Source organism: Leucoraja erinacea, chromosome 16 (assembly GCF_028641065.1).
Source record: "Leucoraja erinacea ecotype New England chromosome 16, Leri_hhj_1, whole genome shotgun sequence".
NCBI lineage: Eukaryota > Metazoa > Chordata > Chondrichthyes > Rajiformes > Rajidae > Leucoraja > Leucoraja erinaceus.
The window spans coordinates 35,244,439-35,265,167 of NC_073392.1; the positions used below are offsets into that span (position 1 = coordinate 35,244,439).

Consider the following 20,729-nt stretch of genomic DNA (forward strand, 5'->3'; position numbering starts at 1 on the left):
ATGCTGACCAAAATGCCCCATCTATGCTAGTCCCACCTGCCAGCATTTGTCCCATATCCCTCTAAACCTTTCCTATCCTTGTACCTTATCCAAGTGTCTATGACATGTTATTATAGTACTTGCCTCAACTACTTCCTCTGGCAGTTTGTTCCATATACCCACCACCCTCTGTGTAAAATAAAATTACCCTCAGTTTCCTATTAAGCTTGATTACTATTACTTGATTTGTTAGGTTGTCAGGGGTTATGGGGTGAAGGCAGGAGAATAGGGTTGAGAGAGAAAGATCGATCAGCCACAATTGATGGGCCATGATGTGTTGAAGCACTGGGTTTATCTTCGTCAATTGTGGACAGCCCCCCCCCACCCCCCCTACCTCCACATATCACTACTTTATGATGCACGGGCTTACGGTGTAAGGAATATGTATCTTACTGTTCATGATGTGTCTAAAGCCGTACCACAGTTTGAACCTCCCCCACGCCAATATTCTCCATTCAATTTGTAATAATGAATCTGAAGAGAGCGAATTTTGAAAGCAAAATACCAGAAAATAAATGTTAGAACATTTCGACAGATCATGTTGTGTAATATTTTTAAACCTGGGAATAATACGCGCAAAAAAACATTATTAAGAATTCATCAAATCAAATAAAATTCTCACACAATTGAAAAATAACACTCTTCTCACAAGTTACTGAGTTTAATGAGTGGTACACTTTCTCTCTACAGAAATTATATATTTATTGGTTAATCATGGCATGAAGCAATATTCACAAACTGACCCACACAGAAAAACGCACAGTCTATTCCAGCTAAACAAAAGAAATTGTGATTCAAAGCATTGCAAACTCCTAATGGAAAGTGGTCCTGGATGTCTGAACACTAACTTTATAAAATGGACTGCTGGTGATGGTGATTCAAATTAACCATTTATATTTGAAAAAAAATAATCTTTCAATGAAGAAACAAGGAACTGTAGATTCTGGTTTGCTTAAAATGACAGAGTGCTGGAGTAGCTCAGTGGATCAGGCAACATCTCAGGCGACATGGACAGGCGATGTTTCAGTTCTGGAACGTCACCTATCCATATTCTCCTGAGATGCCGCCTGACCCCCTGAGCTACTCCGGCAATCCGTGAAATCTTTCAATGCAGTTAAACCAAATTACAGCATAATTAGCAATGGACTCAGTATTAATGAAAGGCTTAAATGCCTGAGGTGTTTTTACCTGCTTAAAGAGCTTTCCAGGGTGTTTTATCATTAGAACATTTTAGTCTTAGTTTTTTTTACTTTGAATCAGGGGAATTAATGAGAATAAAACATGGGATTAATGTCAGATTACTGTAATTGGGTGGTTGATGGGGTCAGCATGAACTCGGTGGGCCGAAGGGCATGTTTCCGTTCTGTATCTCTATTACTCTATCACTACAAGACAACTAAAGTGAGTTACAAAATGTGCTATTGTCCCTCTTCTGCAATTTCTGTGTTTTAAATATCATTAGTCTGTTTTTATCCATGAATTTAAAATGTTTCCAAAGAATGAACCAAACTGATGGTTTTGGTTCAACTTCCAATGAAGTGAGTCCATCAATGCTGGAACTAGAGAACACATTTAACAAACCATTTAGTTTGTTTTGTGAGAAATTCTATCTTCTGAAATAGTATTTTTGATTTTTGTCTTGTGACTAAATGCCTGCATTAAATGTTCAACTGGTCAGTGAAGTGTAGACAGGACGGTGTAAAAGTTGTTCTTACTAATAAATGTTTCCTCCCAATACATCATGAATTCCTGCCTTGGCACAGGTTGTTCTATTTTCCACGTCAACATTGTTTCCCTGTGGAATCTTGCCAAAGTTTTGCCAACTTGCCAATCACTGCAGGGAAGTTTCCACCAGCTTTCTGCATTGGGTCCCATGCCCGTTACAATTTGCTTCTATCTAAACACAATTACTCTTGCAGTAAACAGAAAATAAACTTAAATTGGCTGAGAAATATAACGCAAATGTGAAAGCCAAGCTACACAACTATATTTTTCTAGTTCACACAACTACAATGTTACTGAGAATAGATTGCTGTTATAGTGTAGGTAGTTTCCATGTGTTTCTATGTGAAATGCATGGAAGCATTTCATCTCTAACTTACAGACAGTTACATCCAGAGAGTCTGGAACGTTACAGATTGTGGTTGACGAGTTTCTTGACTGGTTTCAGGATCGGTTTGCCAGTGTCCTGCTTTGCGTTCAACTTTCCTCTTTACATGTTCTGCTGCTGTTTCATGATCATTGCTTCCCGCTTGCTCTCTTTCTTCACCTGCCTGAGTGAGCGTTTAGTTCCCTTCACCTTCTCACGCAGATGGTTGATGGACTTCTCCAGAGACTTCACTTTATTTTCGAGCAACCGCTCCAAGTCTTCCACCTCGTGAAGGGCCTTCTGCACCCTTGAGCAGACGTTCTAAAGGAGACATTGAAGGCATTAGAGTATAAAGATAGAGCGGCAACTTTGAAGGTGAGAGGGGATGGAAGGTAGGTAGGGACATTGGTCGGTAGGGGTGCTGTGAGTCGGTTGCCCTGCCAGCAGCGTGTTCGTTATTTCTACTTTTTGTTTTTTTTGATGTGTCTAATGTAGTTCATGTGTCTCTTGGTGTGTGTTGTGTGGGGGGGGGTGGTGGGGGGGGGGGGACTGCTTTCGGTCACCTACTCGACGGAGAGGCAAATTTTTCCATGTGGCCTCCCTCATGGCCTAACAGCTTGGATTAGTGCGGCAAGCGCAGTGTTGATTTTTCCATCGCTGAGCGGGCGAACCCTTGCCGGGGGTCGCCAGAGGGAAGTGGTCCGATCGCTGGCCTGGTGGCTTTGGCATCATGGGGCTGTGGTCTAAAGCTGTGGTCTATGGAGCTATTAGCCGTGGGCAGAGCGTGGACTTACTGTCCGGAGTTTGGGATCCCTTGCCGGGGATCACTAACGATGAGCTCCGACCTCTGGCCTGTGGCCTATAACATCCTGAAGCCGCGGTCTCCGGTAGGAAAGTGCCAATTTGGGACCTCCAAGTCGCGGAGTGTGTTTGACCGTCCCAACGTCGGAGTTTGTTCATTCCGATGAGAGGGCCTGTACATTAGGCCGTCCGTAGCGGCTACTACGGATGGTTATGGCCCCGACCACCGATGAACAGAGGAGGACTGGCTGAGCTTTGTTGCCTTCCACCACAGTGAAGAATGCTGTGGTGGGTGTTTGTGTTAAATCTTAATGTGTATTGTATGTTCCTCTTAAGTGTATCACTGCTGGCAAATTCATTTCACTGCACCGTTGGGTGCATGTGACGGAAATAAATTATTTTGACTTTGACTTTCTATTTTCAATGGCTGTAAAGTCAATGTTTATACAATAGAATGTGTGATAATCAGGGTACAGTCATAATAGACCTCTTTATATCGGATTTTGGTTATGTGTTTAGTTTAGTTTAGTTTAGAGATACAGCGCGGAAACAGGCCCTTCGGCCCACCGAGTCTGCACCGACCAGTGATCCCCGCACATTAACACTGTCCTACACAAACTAGGGACAATTTACACCTACAATTGCCACTTAGTGCTGCCTTTTGTGTATTGACCAGCTACTGCAGTCGTTTGTTTCTACTACTTATACAACAATAGTTTACTCGGTTATAGCGGACAATCGGCAATAATAGATGCCATTCCCCATCTATGGCCCGTTATAACGAGGGTTTACGATATTACATTTCCGTCCTATTTCTATTGTTTGGGATGATTTGATTTACGGCAAAGACAATCACCAAGTAAGAGTCCCAGCAGCACGCTATTAAGAAATGTACACATGCAGAGCACTGCTTGGCTGAAATAGAATGCCTAATCTTTTCCAGTGTGAACACACTGAGCTTATCTAACTTCAAAGGCTAGGCAACCTCCAGGAGTTTACTACCATTTTCCAGTGTTTACACTGATGCATCATTAAGAAGTGTAATAAAGTTAGCGGGCATTTTACGTACCGGTGGGTTTTCTAGGTCGTGAAATTCCAATGAGCCAATCAAAATGGCTGGTCAGCGAAGGAGATTGCCTACGGCTGCTTTCGACTGCCTGTAAGTAAATAGCGACCCCACTCCACTGCCCTTCGACCAAACGCAACCTATTTTTAGTCGAGGCCGGTTTGAATCATGATGGGGAAAAAAGCAGCAACATAGATGAAGCCTCGACCATGCGGAAACCACTTTCGACCATTAGGAAGAGTGACCAAAACCTCCTGTGACCTCATGGCGACCTTGCAGCGACCATGGGTGGCGGGCAAATTCACCAGAGGTTGCTGTGGAGGTCTCCTAAGTGGGACAGGCCCTAAAGGATACACGGCTTACTAATGCAGAACACTCATAAGCCTCATCCTGCCTGTTGTAAACAGTTGTAATTCTCTGTCTCTGAGGCCTGTGGGTGTTTGTTTCTTGAGGATAATTCAAGGCTGAGAACAGCTGATCATTGGGCATCAGTAGAACAGTGATTATTGTGATCAAATGGGAAGGTGCAAAATATTATTAAATGTGTAGGTGATTATATGGCCCACCTTTCACTTCTACTTATGTTCTTTTTCAGCTGAGAAATATCCTATTGTTTTAAGAAAGAACTGCAGATGCTAGAAAAATCGAAGATAGACAAAAAATGCTGGAGAAACTCAGCGGGTGAGGCAGCATCTATGGAGAGAATAAATAGGCGACATTTCGGGTCGAGAAGTTTGATGGAACAGAAAGGTCTTTTCCATTTAGCTTTCCAACACAGGGTAAGATCGGACGGTCCAGAGCCAGGGGTTAAATAGTTAAGGAGTGATCACTGTGGAGATATGCTGGGGTGGGTGAGGGCACGAGGGCAGGATCAGGTCTTAAACCTTCGGCTAATTCTGGTCATTTGCATGCTGATGTGGGTTGGGACTAGGTATAAAAGTCAACATGTTGCAATGAAGGAGGATAGGATATAAGTAACTTCAAGTAACCCTTTCACCTTGTCTCTCTCTATCCCTCTCCTACTCTAGTCATTGTACCATTTTCACTGTCGTCCTGGTGAGTTTCATTGTCTGTATAACTCGTTTTCACCTAGCCCACAGCCAACAGTGGATCGTTTCCTTGCTCATTGTTACTTTTTTGCAAAACCGAAGATAAACATGAAAATCTGGAGTAACTCAGCGGGTCAGAAGGGTCTCGACCCAAAACGTCACCCGTTCGTTTTCTCCAGAGATGCTGTTTGACCGGCTCCAGCTTTATGTGTCTATCTTCCGTTTTTCTCGACATCCTTAAGTTGACTTAATTATTAACGACACATAAATCACTCCAACTGGTAGTCATGTCTCCACAGCATTGGAATGAATGGAATCAAAAACACACAAGACTTACGAGAGAGAACAAGCATTAAAAGTGGGGAGAAAGTTCATACAAGTAGTGCCTTCCATAGGAACAAACATATGCACACACGTCTGACGTCTGAATTTTATCATTTAAAATATTATGGCCGCTTGTTTGTGTGCTGAACTGCTTCACAAGTCACGCATTTGCAACCTGAATTTAATTCAATTCCCCACCTGAGAACAAGGATTGCTTCCTCTTTATTGAATGTTTGAAGCACATTTAACAGTCCTGGAGTCTGAAAAATGTTGACATATATCAACATCTACATGAAACAATGCTCTACAGATTTATTTAAAAAAAGCACAATTCAATAGCACAATCCATCTTCTATACTCATACCAAGGTGTGTTCTTTTTACAAAGAGGACAATTGTTTCTTGTACTAGATCATTATCAGATATGAAAACATTCTGTACAAATTGCACAAGATTTCCATAGATTAGCCAACATAAATACAAGATTAAAACTTTCCATTTCCTTAAGCACATATTTTAAGTGACAATAGACAATAGGTGCAGGAGTAGTCCATTCGGCCTTTCAAGCCAGCACCACCATTCATGGCTGATCATCCGCAATCAGTACCCCGTTTCTGCCTTCTCCCCCTATCCCTTGAATCTGCTATCTTTAAGCTCTACCTAACTCTCTCTTGAAAGCACCCAGAGAATTAGCTTCCACTGCCTTCTGAGGCAGAGAATTCCACAGATTCACAACTCTCTGGGTGAAAAAGTTTTTCCTCATCTAAATGGCCAACCCCTTATTCTTAAACTGTGGCCCCTGGTTCTGGACTCCCCCAAAATCAGAAACATGTTTCCTGCCTCCAGCATATCCAATTCCTTTAATAATCTTATATGTTTCAATAAGATCCTCTCTCATCCTTCTAAATTCCAGTGTATGCAAGCCCAGTCGCTCAATTCTTTTAACATATGACAGTCCCGCCATCCAGGGAATTAATCTCGTGAACCTACGCTGCACTCACTCAATCGCACTTCCTCACATTTGAAGACCAAAATTGCACACAATACTCCAGGTGTGGTCTCACTATGGCACTGTACAACTGCAGAAGCACCTCTTTGTTCCTATATGGCATTAATTTTCTTCACTGCCTGCTGTATCTGCATGCTTACTTTCAGTGACTGATGACCAAGGACACCCAGATCTCGTCATACTTCCCCTTTTCTTAACTTGACACCTTTCAGATAATAATCCTCCTTCCTGTTCTTGCCAGAAAAGTGGATGACCTCACATTTATCCACATTAACTGCATCTGCCATGCATCTGCCCACTCACCCAACCTGCTCAAGTCACCCTGCATCCGCATTGTCCTTGGGGGAATGTTTGCTAGTGCTGTTGGGGAGGATTTAAACTAATGTGGCAGGGGAATGGGTACAAGAGCAGAGAGGGGGGGGGGGGGGGGGGGGGGGGGGGGGGGTTGTAAAATGAGGGTAGAAGCAATAGGTAGCAAGGTGAAAAGTAAAAGTGGCAGGCAGACAAAACCAGGGCAAAAATCAAAAAAGGCCACTTGTCAACATAATTGTATAAGGGGTAAGAGCATTGTAAAAACAAGCATGAAGGCTTTGTGTCTCAATGCAAGGAGTATTCATAATAAGGTGGATGAGTTGAACGTGCAGATAGCCATTAATGATTATGATATAGTTGGGATCACGGAGACATGGCTCCAGGGTGACCAAGGCTGGGAGCTGAACATCCAGGGATATTCAATATTCAGGAGATAGAAAGAAAGGAAAAGGAGGTGGGGTAGCGTTGCTGGTTAGCGAGGAGATTAATGCAATGGAAAGGAAGGACATTAGTTTGGAGGATGTGGAATCGGTATGGGTAGAGCTGCGGCAGGGGACTCAACACTAAGGGGCAGAAAACGCTGGTGGGTGTTGTGTACAGGCCACCCAACAGTAGTAGTGAAGTTGGAGATGGTATCAAACAGGAAATTAGAAATGCGTGCGACAAAGGCAAAACAGTTATAATGGGCAACTTCAATCTACATATAGATTGGGTGAATCAAATTGGCAGGGGTGCTGAGGAAGAGGATTTGTTGGAATGTATGCGGGATAGTTATCTAAATCAACATGTAGAGGAGCCAACGAGAGAGCAGGCTATTTTAGACTGGGTATTGAGTAATGAGGAAGGGTTAGTTAGCAATCTTGTTGTACGTGCCCCCTTGGGCAAGAGTGACCATAATATGGTTGTTCTTCATTAGGATGGAGAGTGACATTGTTAGACAGAAACAATGGTTCTGAACTTAAAGAAAGGTAATTTTGAGGGTATGAGACGTGAATTGGCTAAGATTGACTGGCAATTAATTCTAAAAGGGTTGACGGTGGATATGCAATGGAAGACATTTAAAGACTGCATGGATGAACTACAAAAATTGTTCATCCCAGTTTGGCACAAGAATAAATCAGGGAAGGTAGTGCATCCATGGATAACAAGGGAAATCAGGGATAGTATCAAAGCGAAGGATGATGCGTACAAATTAGCCATAAAAAGCAGCATACCAGAGGACTGGGAGAAATTCAGAGACCAGCAGAGGAGGACAAAGGGCTTAATTAGGAAAGGAAAAATAGATTATGAAAGAAAACTGGCAGGGAACATAAAAACTGACTGCAAAAGTTTTTATAGATATGTGAAAAGAAAGAGATTAGTTAAAACAAATGTAGGTCCCTTGCAGTCAGAAACAGGTGAGTTGATCATGGGGAACAAGGATATGGCGGACCAATTTAATAACTACTTTGATTCCGTCTTCACTAAGGAAGACATAAATAATCTGCCGGAAATAGCAGGGGACCGCGGGTCAAAGGAGTTGGAGGAATTGAATGAAATCCAGGTTAGTCGGGAAGTGGTGTTGGGTAAATTGAATGGATTAAAGGCCGATAAATCCCCAGGGCCAGATAAGCTGCATCCCAGAGTACTTAAGGAAGTAGCTCCAGAAATAGTGGATGCATTAGTAATAATCTTTCAAAACTCTTTAGATTCTGGAGTAGTTCCTGAGGATTGGCGGGTAGCAAACGTAACCCCACTTTTTAAGAAGGGAGGGAGAGAGAAAACGGGGAATTACAGACCAGTTAGTCTAACATCGGTAGTGGGGAAACTGCTAGAGTCAGTTATTAAAGATGGGATAGCAGCACATTTGGAAAGTTGTGAAATCATTGGACAAAGTAAGCATGGATTTACGAATGGTAAATCATGTCTGACGAATCTTATAGAATTTTTCGAGGATGTAACTAGTAGCGTGGATAGGGGAGAACCAGTGGATGTGGTGTATCTAGACTTCCAGAAGGCTTTCGACAAGGTCCCACATAAGAGATTAGTATACAAACTTAAAGCACACGGCATTAGGGGTTCAGTATTGATGTGGACAGAGAACTGGCTGGCAAACAGGAAGCAAAGAGTAGGAGTAAACGGGTCCTTTTCACAATGGCGGGCAGTGACTAGTGGGGTACCGCAAGGCTCAGTGCTGGGACCCCAGCTATTTACAATATATACTAATGATCTGGATGAGGGAATTGAAGGCAATATCTCCAAGTTTGCGGATAACACTAAGCTGGGGGGCAGTGTTAGCTTTGAGGAGGATGCTAGGAGACTGCAAGGTGACTTGGATAGGCTGGGTGAGTGGGCAAATGTTTGGCAGATGCAGTATAATGTGGATAAATGTGAGGTTATCCATTTTGGTGGCAAAAACAGGAAAGCAGACTATTACCTAAATGGTAGCCAATTAGGAAAAGGGGAGATGCAGCGAGACCTGGGTGTCATGGTACACCAGTCATTGAAAGTAGGCATGCAGGTGCAGCAGGCAGCGAAGAAAGCGAATGGTATGTTAGCTTTCATAGCAAAAGGATTTGAGTATAGGAGCAGGGAGGTTCTACTGCAGTTGTACAGGGTCTTGGTGAGACCACACCTGGAGTATTGCGTACAGTTTTGGTCTCCAAATCGGAGAAAGGACATTATTGCTATAGAGGGAGTGCAGAGAATGTTCACCAGACTGATTCCTGGGATGTCAGGACGGTCTTATGAAGAAAGACTGGATAGACTTGGTTTATACTCTCTAGAATTTAGGAGATTGAGAGGGGATCTTATAAAAACTTACAAAATTCTTAAGGGGTTGGACAGGCTAGATGCAGGAAGATTGTTCCCAATGTTGGGGAAGTCCAGGACAAGGGGTCACAGTTTAAGGATAAGGGGGTAATCCTTTAAAACCGAGATGAGAAAAATCTTTTTCATACAGAGAGTGGTGAATCTCTGGAACTCTCTGCCACAGAGGGTAGTTGAGGCCAGTTCATTGGCTATATTTAAGAGAGAGTTAGATGTGGCCCTTTTGGCTAAGGGGATCAGAGGGTATGGAGAGAAGGCAGGTACGGGATACTGAGTTGGATGATCAGCCATGATTATATTGAATGGCAGTGCAGGCTCGAAGGGCCGAATGGCCTACTCCTGCACCTAATTTCTATGTTTCTATTACATCCTCCTTACAGTTCACATTGCCACCCAGCTTTGTGTTATCTGAAAATTTGCTAATGTTACCTTTGATCCCTGCATCTAAATCATTAATGTACATTGTAAATAGCTGCTGTCCCAGCACGGAATATTGCAGTACCCCACTAGTCATTGTGCAAGTACCCCACTAGTCACTGACGGGGTACACGGCAAGGCAGCAGGTAACAGACACGGACACTTCTCTCCCAGATGAACTGAACAACTTCTTTGCACGTTTTGATGCAGCAAACACCACACCCAAGGGGAGAGCCAGTCCCTGCATACAAACCGATCAGCCAGTCCTGACCATAGACCCGATGGACACACGGAGAACCCTGTCCAAGGTCAACCCGTGGAAAGCAGTCGGGCCCGACAACATCCCAGGACGTGTGCTCAAGGAATGTGCTGAGGAGTTAGCAGATGTGCTTACAGACATCTTTAACATCTCCCTTAGTCAAGCCATTGTCCCCAAATGCCTCAAAACTTCCACAATAATCCCCATAGCGAAGAAACCAGTTGGGTTAAATTGTTATACTCTAACCCAACAGTTAGAATATTAACAAACCAAATGTTATCAACTAAATTTAATCTCTCTAGAGGTTGTAGACAAGGATGTTCACTATCCCCACTATTATTTGCTCTTGCAATTGAACCATTAGCAGAAAGCGTTAGAACCCATCCAGGAATATACGGATACAACACTAGAGAGACAAGGAATAAAATGCCTTTACATGCAGATGATGTACTAATATATATTACAAAGTTAGAAACTAGTATTCCAAATCTATTAAATTTAATAACTCAATTTGGTCAGTTTTCAGGATATAGAATTAATTGGAATAAAAGCGAAATCATGCCAATAACAAAACTCAATTTACATACATTACAACAATCCCCTTTTAAAATAGTTAAAGGTAAACTTAAATACTTAGGAATCTACGTAACTAAGACATATACCTCTTTATTTAAACTAAATTTTCCACCCTTACTGAATAAACTACTCAAGAATATTCAGTACTGGAAAACACTTCCCATTTCAATGCTTGGTAGAATTAATGCTGTAAAAATGATCTTCTGACCGCAACTACTGTACATATTTATTTTAATCCCGATATATATGCCCAATTTATTTTTCCAAAATAGTCGATTCCATTGTTACAAGTTTTATTTGGGATTATAAGAATCATAGAATAAGTAAAAAATACATTTATGTAAGTCAAAGATAAATGGAGGTTTGGCTTTGCCAAATTTCTTGTTTTATTTCCGGGCAGTCCATATTAAAAACATGAATTTCTAGCTGAAGAAATGGATCAACAACCAGATTGGTTAAGGATGGAAAAGGAAGACTTTTACCTTTTGAAATTGGTCCGATTATATTTGCTCCCACAAAACTACACAAACAAAACTATAACGAAAACCCTATAATACATAGTGGAATACGAATTAGGAAACAATTTAAAAAAAGCTTTAAAATTGAATAATATACCACTATGCCTTCCCGTTGTAAATAATCCTTTGTTCAAGCCATCCATATTGGATAGAGGTTTCACACAATGGAAACATTATGGAATTAAAAAGACTGGACATCTTTATGGGAAAGGCATTTTTCTTTCATTTCAAGAGTTACAACAGAATCATGGAATGCACTCAAATAGTTTCTTCAGATATCTACAAATTAGAGATTATGTTAAATCTAATACACAGGTTTACAGGACTAGGGAACCAGAAATCCTTGATGAATGTTTGAATAAGCATCCTAACACTGAAAAATTAATAGCTTATATTTATAACACCCTCCTAAACAATGAGGTACCACCGATGGAACCATATAGATACACATGGGAAAATGAATTAGGTCATCCTATAACGAAAGATATGTGGGACGAAAGTTTACAACATATACGTCAATGCTCGTTAAATGCCAGACATGCTTTAATACAATTTAAAGTCTTATACAGATTACACTACTCCAAAATAAAACTAAATAGAATCTTCCCACATATTTCTCCTATTTGTGATAAATGTCTACATCTAGAGGCCAATTTAACACATACTTTTGCAAATTGTACAAACATTTCTGGACTGATATTTTTGAAATAATTTCAGAAGTTCTTAATACTAAACTGGATCCAGAATCAACATTAATAATACTTGGAATATCAGAACAAAGTTTAACACTCACAACAAGCCAAAGAAACTTCCTCGACTACAGTATAACCGGGAAAAAATTAATATTAAAAATTTGGAAAGGCCCTATAACCCCCACAATTAAAATGTGGATTGTGGAAATGTCAGAGGCCCTATATCTAGAAAGAATTAGACTTGTCTTAATGGACAAACAAGAACTTTTTGTTAAAATATGGACTCCATTCATTAATTATCTGAAGGGATAGATTGGCCCAGCACGAGAACCCAACTGAAACTTGAACTCAGGATTAGATGAAAAGTTATACTTTATAACCTACATAGACGTATTATAAGTAATTCATTCCACTTTTCTGTTTTTTGATGTTTGTAACTCTTTTTTTCTCTCTTTCTCTCTTTTTCTATCTATATAAAAAAAACACTAGAAGCAGAATTAGTCAACAATTGAAAATTTTAATAATGTGTGACTGATGTATATGAAAAGTTTTTTTTACTATAATATGTAACTATACTTTATAATATGTCTACTTCTAATAAAAATATTAACAAAAAAAATAAAAAAATCCTAGCGATATAGGGCACCATTTTTTTAAATTTAAAAACAACGCAAACCAGAAGAGGACAGATGAGAGTTTTAGTAATAGTGTAGATGATATGATAGATAGATATGAGCAAGTTCTGATTTGTACCTAGAGTTGATGTTCGCCAGGTTAAGTCATACCAAAATGGTCTGGGCATTCACAGGCACTAGTCATGTTTGTATGTCTGTAAATTTCCTGGCATTTGGGTTGTACTAAATGAGGTCATTTTCTTGTTCTACACAGTTCCACCCATATCTTCTAGTTATTGGATCTCAAAGTTTTATATTTTGACCATTAGGAGCAATCTCAGCTGAATTAGAAGCAGACGGCATCTCTGGTGAAAAGGAATGTGTGACATTTCGGGTCGAGACCCAAAAAGTTGTCACTGTCTCCAAGCTAACAACATAATCTATTCTACATTTTCCTTGGGACCTCACCCTTCACACCTGATCCTTCCATATCTCTGTGCCTCCCTCTCCCCTGACTCTCAGTCTGAAGAAGAGTCTCGATCTGAAATCTCACCCATTTCTTCTCTCTGGAGATGCTACCTGTCCCGTTGAGTTACTCTAACATTTTGTGTCTATCTTATGTGTAAACTATCACCTGCAGTTCCTTCCTGAAACAATAATAAAAATTCCTGATGGGGCCTCTCAGAACGTACTGCTGACATCACACCTGCCATCCAGAGTGCCCAGAAAGAGTGGTAGAAACAATGTGGAGTGTTTTTCTTTCTACAATTTAACTGCTGAGACACATTCCATGAGTGGCCATAGAGATGAAACAGCTGAAGTAATTCATTACTAGAGGTGTCGGGGTCAATGATTGGTCATTCATTATCACAAGAACGACTCTTCACAGACCCCCCCAAAAACAGTGTTTATGCAGCCTCACGTGCTCCTAGGCTGACTTCACACAAACCAACCTCCCTTCTATTGACTCCATTTATACATCACGCTGCCTCGACAAGGGCAGCAGCATAACCAAGGACAAGTCGCACCCTGGCCACTTCCCTCTTCTCTCCTCCCCAATCAGGCAAAAAATAAAGAAATGTGAAAACGCACACCTCCAGATTCAGGATCTTCCCAGCTGTTATCAGGCAACTGAACCATCCTACCACAACCAGAGAGCAGTGTTGAACTACTATCCACCTCTGATGGCCCTCAGACTATACTTGATTGGACTTTGCTGGCTTTACCTTGCACTAAACATTTTCCCTTATCATGTATCTATACACTGTAAATGGATAGATTGTAATCATGTATTGTCTTTCTGCTGACTGGTTAGCACGCAACGTTACGCTTTTCATTGTACCTCGATACACGTGACATAATCTAAACTGAACTTCACTATGACACATGACATTCTTCAGGAAGACCTGTGGCCACACGCTTGTGCCTGGACAAGTATCTGAGGAGTTCAAGGCTACGTTGATTCTTCTGTGTTAACTATGATTTTATTTCGAAGTCACGTGAGTGACTACATGAAGAGCCCGCCAGCCACATGCGCGTCGATATGTCGACACATGGCGCGCAAGTTGGAGCAGTTCGAAAATGCTCTGGCAGGTAATTTTGTTTTCAGCGGGCCGCTGCGGTACAGCGGGCCCAGAGTAGCTGACGGAGGCGGCCGGTTATTGCATCTTCCGCGGCAAGAGAAGCCAAAAATAATTCCGCATGGTCAATAGAGGAACGATAGTTCCAAGTGGAATCAGTGACATCTCATGGAGGATGAGTGATCTGCCCAAGAACAAGAGGGATATATTTCTGATACTTCTCAAGATTACAGAAACATGGAGCATGCCGAATCAGGTTAGGATTTGGCTAATCTGATCATGTTTAGTTACCCAGTTTAAGATGGATGATTGGCTTTCAGCAATTTAACTGATTCAGAGAATCGATCTTCAAGATGCATACTTTGCCATATCTATACACATGAGGCACTGGTTACCTGGTGTTTTGATAACAAAGCCAGTGGTGGAAGCTAATGCTGCTCTACTCAGATCAAAAGGCATTGTGTCATTGGGTTTTAGATTTAATGCAAAATTTGCAGCTGATAAAACATAGGGGTTATCAGTAGATACCTCTTGCGATATTAAGAATGAGGCAACATGAAATTTAATAGTTCCAATTTTGCCTATTCATTCAGGCCATGGTAAGGCGGCTGAAGCAACTCCTATTTACTCGGTCATGAGTGATGGCTGGGGCAGCCTGTCTTCTCAGGCAGCTAGCTCTGCACGATTGTATGGGAAGTTTGTGAACAAAATATGTGATTTACTTTTAAACGGAAGTATGACTACTCTAAAAGCCTACACTCATTGTAGTGTGCGATGTATATCAGTAAATTAATATGCAAATATTCTTCTACTGTATTCCTAATGGGAGCAGTATTTTTAAGATGATTATGCTTTCAGCAACTGATCTCAGCACAAAGAACACAGTCTTTACTCAATCTCTGGCTTGGTCTCTGGGTCATAACTGACATTAGGGCAGCTTGTTATGGGAATGATCTCATAAGCAAAATGGGCATGATTGCATACATTTGAAGTTGACAGCATACCCACCAGAGCAGAGATTGGGTGTGTCATTAGGTATACAAGTGCACTGGTCTTGCTAGTAACCATTAGATGAAAGGTATTTCTTTATTGTTATTCAATACTCTCAAGATATTGCTGATGACTCATTAACAGCCAATAGAATGGATAGTTCCCTTTCATCATACAGCAAGAGGCTTACATAGCACGTGTTAATAAATTATAAAATTTTGTTGAATATGTCTGGATATTTGCAGATAGAATTCTGCACAGTGTTGCATGAGTTCTTTTCTAACTCAAAGTCAATTGGGACTATGGTCCGGTTAAGAACAATGGCCGTGTATGCAAGTTAGCATCATGGTATTAATAACCCATGTTTCTCTACCATTAATGGTTTATCTGTTTAAGTGTTTCACACACAGATTGGGTTACTGCATGAAACCACAGAGCTTTGAAGTCTTCATGTAGTCACTCACGTGACTTCAAAATAAAATAGAAAGATTAAACGAGAACTTACCGTTTGAAGTTTGATCTTTATTTTATGAGAAGTTGAAGTGTGAGGGAATACGTGCCCTCCACTCCCAACCCTACTTCTCATAAAGATCATTCGGTAGTTCTAAGGTCGTTAATTTTTCTATAGCATAGGTTCAGCAATTAGTCTGTGGTTTCATACAGCTGCTATGAAGATTGAAGCGCATGCGGCTGGCGGACTCTTCACGTATTCCCTCACTTCAACTTCTCATAAAATCAAGCTCAAACTTCAAACGGTAAGTTCTTGTTTAATCTTTCAATTATAATTCACCAACGGATTAGTTTACTTAAGAGATACAGTACGGAAACAGGCCCATTGGTCCACCGAGTCCACACTGATCAGCAGTCCCCGCACACTATCCTACAAACTGGGGACAATGTTATGATTTTTTTTATCGAAGCAATCCTGTCTGTCTTTGGAGTGTGGGAGTAAACCGGAGCACCTGGAGAAAATCCAATCAATCACAAACCATAGTCAGGATTAAACCCAGGTCTCCAGTGGTGTAAGGCAGCAACTCCATCGCTGCACCACAGGGCAGCCCCAATCCCAATGGATCTTGCCAAGAAGCCACACATGGTCTCAATCGTGTCTCACTGCAGCATCAGAGAGGTTACCAGCGTTGATTTCAGTTACAGGAAAACTCCTTGGCGTCGGATGTTTTTAGGAAAAGGAAAGTTTTCTGCTCCCCCAAATGCACAAGTCATTACACATTATTAGAAAGATTTCCCTTTGGGCAATGCCATGTGTCTGGAAAGTGTACTTGACTCCTTAATTCTATGTGAGACTGCACTGACAAACATTTTCTGTGGCCAGAACTGGCCTGGGTAGATGTATTCTAGGGGGCAAAGGTCACTCGCTGTCTACTCACCTCCTGCTGAGAGTACAGGTTACACTAAGAGCCGTGCAAGTACGAAGTTCCAGCGGATAACACCATATAGTTTAGAGTTTAGAGATGCAGCACGGAAACAGGCCCTTCAACCCACCGAGTCCACGCTGACCAACAATCACCCCGTACACTAACACTATCCTGCACAATTTACAATTTTATTGAAGCCAGTTAACCTACAAACCTGGTAGAAAAAAAATGCTGGAGTAACTCAGCGGGACAGAGTTACTCCAGCATTTTATTTCTATCTTCTGTGTAAACTAGCATCTGCAGTTTTTTCCTCCACAACCTGCAAACCTGTATGTCCTTGGAGTGTGGCAGGAAATTGGAGCATGCGGAGAAAATGCACAACGTCACAGGTAGAACGTACAAACTCTGTACAGACAGCATCAGTAGCCAGGGTGGAACCCAGGTCTCTGGCATTTTAAGGTTCTACTGCTGCGCCACAGTGCCGCTCCCAATGTGCAAGTCATCGTGTTGTGTGCATTGCCTTTATGCTTATCATGCATCCTCTGCAGACATCAAGAAATGGTTGAGAACACTGGGCACATGGGAAGAGACAACCTCCCAGCTGTGGAGCTGAAGGCACGTGCAGAACTTGTGCGGTGTCTATACAAACCACGTACAGGGCCGGATTTACGTATAAGCAAGGCAGGCTTAAGCTTAGGGCCTCGAGGTCTAGGGGGGCCTCGCAGAGCCGGATTTACCACTAGGCTTCATAGGCTGAAGCCTAGGGCCTCGAAATCTAGGCGGCCTCCGGCCAAGGCAGGACACCTGCCGTTCAAATCTGTGCTGGCCCCCCTCTCTATCTCTCTCTCTATCTCTCTCCATCTCCGCCCCGCAGTCCATATACAGGCCACTGGGTCTGCGCTCTCCCATGGCAGGCCGCCTTGCACATATGCGCACTGCTGCAGCCTGCACATCCTACCCCTTCACATGTGCACAACCATGGCCCACAAATCATTGGCCGCCCTGCGCATGCGCACTGCAACGGCAACGTGTCGGCGCTGGGCACTTTCTCCCTCGCTTTGAATTGTGGGAGATTTGGCCGCCATTGCTGTCCAGTCACTGCCTTGCCGCCAGCGCTGAAAACCAACGCAGAATCACTCCCTGACCCTGGATCAGGAGTAGCTCGCTGGAGTTACTCTTGCTTCTGGTTTCCTGGTCCTCCATAAATATTCTAAATGGAATTTCAACTGGAGGTGGTAGAGGGCTGAACAATAACAGCCTATTGCATTTTATCTGTTTATTTATCGTGTATATATACGGTCTATGGTATATAAACACACTGAACTTTTATCTCCTGTTCTGTATTACGTTAGTTGCATCTTCTTGGGTGCTATGGTAGGGCAAGACTATTCCATTGTCTTTAATGTGCGGGGACTCCATGACACCCAACAACTCAATTACTTTAAATAGTTGAACTTAAAGATACAAAAAAGGGGCCCTTCAGCTCAAAAGACCGTCACCTTAAAATTAGTTAGTTCTTTCCCACACATGAGTAAGTCAAGGTGAAGACTATTTTATTCTTTAATTGTGCGGGGAAATCCTTACTTGGAGCAGCCAAACACTCAGGTAAAATAGTAATTGGGTGATATTTCGGGTAAAGAGAAAGACGGTGTTTTAGTGTCTTTAGTTGAATTTAACTATACAAATGGAAACAGGCCCTTTGCTCACCGAGTCCACACTGATCATGTATCACCCGTACACTAGTTCCTGGCGGACTGGAGTAAGCAAGAGTAAAAACTTGTCACTATTCTCTCACCTCCCAGACCTAGAAGCTGAATTATTTACTTCAGCAGCACAATAATGGAGAATACGCCCATAGTCTCTGTACTACGGGAAAGTGTAAAGAGAGTGGGGAAAAGGTGTGAATTTTATATATGAAAATATAACATATAAATATATATCGTGTTTGTACAGATAACAGAGTGTGGAGGTGCAGAAATTGGCGGACTGGTGCGCATTGCTTGTAACAATTGATCACTAAGCACCTCCATTGTTTGATAAAGGAGTTACTGATTATTGACTTCATGTCTTTACTTGTTAATGGAGAATACGCCCCAATCTCCATCTACGGAGAAAGTGTGGAGAGAGTGTCCGGCTTTAAGTTTCTGGGCACTCACATTTCAGAGGACCTCACATGGTCCACCAACACCGCTGTGCTGGTCAAGAAGGCACAGCAACGACTGTACCTCCTAAGGACATTAAAAAAGACAGGTCTGCCCCAACAGCTGCTGACAACGTTCTACCGCTGCACCACAGAGAGCATATTAACGTATGACATCTCTGTGCGGTATCTCAGCTGCACGGAGGTGGAGAGGAGAGCTCTTCAGCGCGTCGTACACAGAGCGCAGAGGATTATTGGGACACAGCTACCAGCCTTGGAGGGCATCTACCACACACGATGCCTCAGGAAAGCCGTCAGCATCTATAAAGACTCCTCACACCCTTGTAATGGACTGTTCGAACTACTTCCCTCCGGCAGACGTTACAAGGCCTTCTACACCCGAACCTCCAGACTCAGAAACAGCTTCATTCCCAGAGTTATAGCGGCTCTGAACCGGCCCTGCTGAGTGTCCCCCCACCCCCCCTGGACTGTCTCCCTCAGATGGTCACGTCGCAAAGTTTATTTATTTTTATTTTTTTTGACATCGGTTGGAAGCTGCATACCAAATCTCGTTGCACTGATGTGCAATGACAATAAAATATATTTTTTTATTATTATTATTATTATTATTATTATTACACACACAATTTCCCTCCTGGGATTAATAAAGTTCTATCGTATAGTATAGCGTGTGTAGGAAGGAAGCTGGTTTAAACTGAAGATAGACACAAAAAGCTGGAGTAACTCAGCAGGTCAGACAGAATCTCTGGACAAAAGGACAATATTACATTTTGGGTTGGGTCTGAAATAGGTTCCTACACAACTTTGGAATGTGGAAGGAAACAAGAGCACCTGGAGAAAACCCATGTGATCAAAGGAAAAAGGAGCAAACTCCATACAGACAGCACCCATATTCAGGATCAATTCCGGGTCTCTGGCACTTTTAGGCAGCAATTTTATGGCCAATGGACAGCCCCATAGTCTTGAACTTAATTAAAAGGACAAGTGTGGTATTTCCTGCGGTTGCGAGGGAAAGTGCCAGGAGAGGGGGTGGTTTGGGTGGGAAGGGACGAATTGGCCAGGGAGTTACGAAGGGAGCGGTCTCTGCAGAAAGCCAACAGGGGAGGCGATGGGAAGATGTGGCCAGTGGTGGGATCCCATTGGTAGACAAAAAAGCTGGAGAAAATCAGCGGGTAAGGCAGCATCTGTGGAGCGAAGGAATAGAGGACATTTTGGGTCGAGACCCTTCTGCAGATTGATGTCGGGGGGGGGGGGGGTGACATGAAAAAGAAAGGAAGAGGTGGAGACAGTAGGCTGTGGGAGAGCTTGGAATCCTACTGTGGGAGGGGAAGGAGGGAGAAAGCAAGGACTACCTGAAATTGGAGAAGCCAATGTTCATACCGCTGGGCTGTAAACTACCCAAGCAAAATATGAGGTGCTGTTCCTCCAATATGCGGTGGGCCTCACTCTGGCCATGGAGGAGGCCCAGGACAGAAAAGTCGGATTCGGAATGGGAAGGGGAGTTGAAGTGTTGAACCACCGGGGTATCAGGTTGGTTATTGCGAACTGAGTGGAGGTGTTGTGCGCTTGGTCTCACCGAGGTTGATTATACGCTGAATAATCCAACCACATTTTTGTTTGGAAGTGGAAAGAACTAATAGAAATTGCATTCATTGCAACGTGTAAATAGAGTTGAGATACTGTATTATAATTTTGCTGCATGTCATTGTGGTATATATCATGTCTTGATTGGTGAATATGTTTAGTTTGTGGCTTTATTTGAAGCAGAAATAATATGTGAATGCTTAATTGAGCATAATTCCGACTGGTAACTATGCATTTCGTCCGAGCACATTATCGCACACGTCATGCAAGCCGTCTAAAATGACCATCTAAACTGTCATTTGGCAACCTAAAAAACTGCCTAGGTTGCCCGGCTGGCAACAGAGGAAAAAAATTAAGTGAGAAAACAAGCAAGGTGTATAATATTTTTGACACTGTCATAGGCCTTTCTTACATATGCTGTCACAATGCACTGTAGTCTCTAAACAACCCTTCAGTCATTTTCCTT

The 20,729-nt window shown here is 42.3% G+C and overlaps 2 protein-coding genes across 2 annotated transcripts in view; both read right to left on the reverse strand.

The window, feature by feature from the left end:
• LOC129704800 (coiled-coil domain-containing protein 3-like) overlaps positions 1-20,729 on the reverse strand; it is a 213,945-nt gene that overhangs the window by 51,863 nt on the left and 141,353 nt on the right. The window lies entirely within an intron of this gene.
• LOC129704803 (coiled-coil domain-containing protein 3-like) overlaps positions 412-20,729 on the reverse strand; it is a 45,922-nt gene continuing 25,604 nt past the window's right edge. The window contains exon 3 of the mRNA XM_055648160.1: positions 412-2,449. Within this exon, the coding sequence (XP_055504135.1) occupies positions 2,252-2,449 (198 nt within the window). The 3' untranslated portion in view covers positions 412-2,251. The remainder of the gene's footprint in view (positions 2,450-20,729) is intronic.